General features: G+C 39.2%; 1 protein-coding gene across 1 annotated transcript in view; it reads right to left on the bottom strand.

Annotated features, from left to right (window-relative positions):
• PCSK5 (proprotein convertase subtilisin/kexin type 5) overlaps positions 1–3,498 on the bottom strand; it is a 251,276-nt gene that overhangs the window by 73,132 nt on the left and 174,646 nt on the right. Inside the window, exon 10 of the mRNA XM_018558244.1 lies at positions 3,305–3,408. Coding sequence (XP_018413746.1) covers positions 3,305–3,408 — 104 coding nt within the window. The remainder of the gene's footprint in view (positions 1–3,304; positions 3,409–3,498) is intronic.

Here is a 3,498-nt window from a genome sequence, read left to right as displayed (position 1 = left end):
CCAGCATTGTCCACGATGACGACAAAATAAAACATAAAATAATAAAAAATAAATAGAAATAATAATTTTTTTTAAAATGCCGGCCGCTGTCCCGGCCGCTCCCCGCCGACTCCCGCCACATAATGACATTTTGACAGATGTTGGCAAAACATAAAAAAATTGGACGGAGCTAGCGGTGACAGCTAGCTCCACCCAATTGTGTAGTTTGTCGGCATCTGATAGGCGAGACATGATTGGGCAGAGTCATCATGACCTTGCCCAATCATGGCTCCAAATGAGTGCTGAGCACTGATTGGGCAAAGTTTTGCACCTGACCTATAACTAATTAGAGGGCTCTTTGTAGTATGGCACGTTGCGCAGTCAAACGCTCGAACAGCCAATGTTCGATATGAACTCGTGTTCAAATCGAACCGGCGCACCATTCCTACTCAAGATCTGTCAGCATGAGCCATGCCAGCTGCGGGGGAGCTGGAAGGTAGTAGGATCCACAGAAGTAGGATAATTAAAAAATAAAAGCATTTAAATTAAAGGTCATTCACAATCCTAGAATTGCCCCTGACTAAAAGTACTGAAGCTTTACACAACCAGACAACTAATATTTCCAGCAATGATAACTAGCATATTTCTGCCAGTATAGGTTTCCTTTAAAATAGCACAGTGTTTTTTTCACAATAATAAATAGAAATGTGCCCATTTTCACATGTAGAATATATAATTCTGTTGATAAAGATGCGGTTTATTCTAATTGAATTTGCCTAAATAAAGCATACCAAACACCTGATTCCTTAACCTCCAGTACTTTTATTTTTTGTATGATTGCAACATAAATAGAGTATCTCCTTTGACACGGTTTTATCCCCTCAAGATATCGATGTACAAAACCCTTTAAACACATAAAAGAGGAATAATCAGGGTATAAATGTGGAGAGAAGAAATATGGACGCACAGGACTTCAGACTATAAAATTTATTCTGACAATGCTAAGGAAGAGCATATGGATCTGATTTACAAGGTGTGTGCACTTGTCATATTTTAAAAAATATGTAGCCCTTACCAAATAAAGTGTGATTTGTCACCGAAGAGAAAGTACTGAACTTTCCAGGAATGTTTAGATATGGAAACTGATATTTATAGAGGCATAATTGCAACAGCTTGTAAACCTTAGATTGTAAGCTCCTTGAGGGCAGGGACTGATGTGAATGTGCAACTATGTAAAGTGCTGCGTAAATTGTCGGCGCTATATAAATACCTGTAATAAATAAATACTATGCTTTACTCAAATGGAGCAAATATTGCAAAGTAACTCACAAGTGACCATTCAGAAAAACTGCAGTGTTTGATTCTGGACCAAGATTTATGTAGTAAATTGCTCCATGCAGTATTCAAAAGTGTGCACCTTTTTTGAAACAAATACAGTATACTTATTACATTTTGTGCATACAAAATGGTACCGATGGCTAAAAGATTACAATATTACTGTGAATACATAATGATAAATGCCAAATTCATACTGCACCAACCTGACTAATTTAACCCAAAATTAAAAAGACCAATGTCATTATCCTCATCATTGTCTGCCAATCTCCATTGTTAGAGAAAAATATGACAGAGTACATTTAAACTTACAGATTTAAATATTCCTGGTATTTTCAGAAGGATAAGCTCCTGGAACCACCATTATATTTGGCTTTTTAAAATAGTAGCCCCATTATGCCTTACATGATGCTTTCTCATTATTACTTTAATGACACCAATGTAAGGAACAGTCTATCCAATTGACTCTGATGTAAGAGGACCTTCTTTCCATTGACACAAATGTAATGGGCAATCTCCCCTCCAAATTAGTTGTATGAGACAATCTTCCTTTTTACTGACACATATATAAAGAGGTTATTCCTTCTCCCACCAATGTATTCATAATTCTTCCTCCCACTGACCTCCAAAACAAAGGGGTATTTACCTCCCACGAACCACCAATGTAACCAGCAGTACATTACATACTCTTGGCTAGTGTACTCGGTACTCTGTGCTGGACGTTACATTGTCCTGACCACTGCAATCTGTACAACGTGCGTTATACTTCCCCCAGTTCCAACCCCCCCTGCACACATATTAATACACTCCCTACATAATAATACACCCCCCCATTCCCATCCCCCGCACACATAATAATACATCCCCATTCCAATCCCCCGCACACATAATAATACATCCCCATTCCAATCCCCCGCACACATAATAATACATCCCCATTCCAATCCCCCGCACACATAATAATACATCCCCATTCCAATCCCCCGCACACATAATAATACATCCCCATTCCAATCCCCCGCACACATAATAATACATCCCCATTCCAATCCCCCGCACACATAATAATACATCCCCATTCCAATCCCCCGCACACATAATAATACATCCCCATTCCAATCCCCCGCACACATAATAATACACTCTCCCCTTTCAAAGCCCCCCGCACACATATTAATACACTTCTGCAAGCCCCCTCACCTGCTTACATCTTTGCAGGGAGGAGGCGAGGAAGCACATAATTCCCTGGTGATCCAGTGGTTGATTAGTAAGGTCTGGTGTAGACCTGACTAATCCATCCTTTCGGCCAGAGCTCCGGCTGCACAGAGCTAGTGAGTGCTGGAGCTGACAGAAGCAGCTCCTGCAAGTCAGGTGCGTGGTGCGTGACCATGTGCCTGACTTCTCATCTGGCTGCAGGCCACATGGTACTAGTTCGGTATTTTGAGACCCCTGCCTTAGCTACTGGAATCTTTAAACCAATCACCAAAGAATCTTAACATCCTTTTCTCCATCTCTGGCTAGATCCTCTATTTACATTGCCCGGTATCTCTATCACTTCTTAAAAAAAATAGAAGAGAGCTTTAAGGAGCAAAAACAAGGTTGTGAAGTGTCAAGAGAAATTGTCTTTGTGAAATTTCAGAGATTCAAAAGGAAATGGATACAACTGCAATACTGTTACCAACTGTGCAGTACTGAATCAGTCACTGGTGCCCTGTTAAGAATTTCCACAGAAGTTAGATGTAATGTTGTGTTCAAGTTCATAATGGTTTAAAATGTGCCTAGGATTTATTTTCTACAACAGAAGTAGAAAATGAGACAACTGGTATTTTTGTTTACTATGGGGGTGAATTTCTCATAATAACTTAAGGTAGGGTTGGTTTTGCTTTTCATTCTAACTACAGATTTAATTTACCAGTAATAATACGTGTAGTTAAAATGTAGCTTAACAGTCCATTGTAGAAATCATTGGTCAAAATAATCATAGGCTTACCCTTGTGACCCGCTGAATTTGTCTTCCAGTCTGGAGCATTTAAGTGCCTTGGACGGGAGGTCCTCACAATGATATGCTGTACATCTCTCCAAGTTAAGAACGGGCTATAAAAGAAAACCATTTCTATTTTATTTCCTTTCCATTTTATTTTCTGTGTTTGAATAAATAATGATATATATATATATATATATCTA

This window comes from Nanorana parkeri, unplaced genomic scaffold, assembly GCF_000935625.1.
Source record: "Nanorana parkeri isolate BGI_ZX_2015 unplaced genomic scaffold, ASM93562v1 scaffold328, whole genome shotgun sequence".
NCBI classification, from domain to species: domain Eukaryota; kingdom Metazoa; phylum Chordata; class Amphibia; order Anura; family Dicroglossidae; genus Nanorana; species Nanorana parkeri.
The sequence above is the reverse complement of the archived record's forward strand: the minus strand, read 5'-3'. Positions and strand labels throughout refer to the sequence as shown.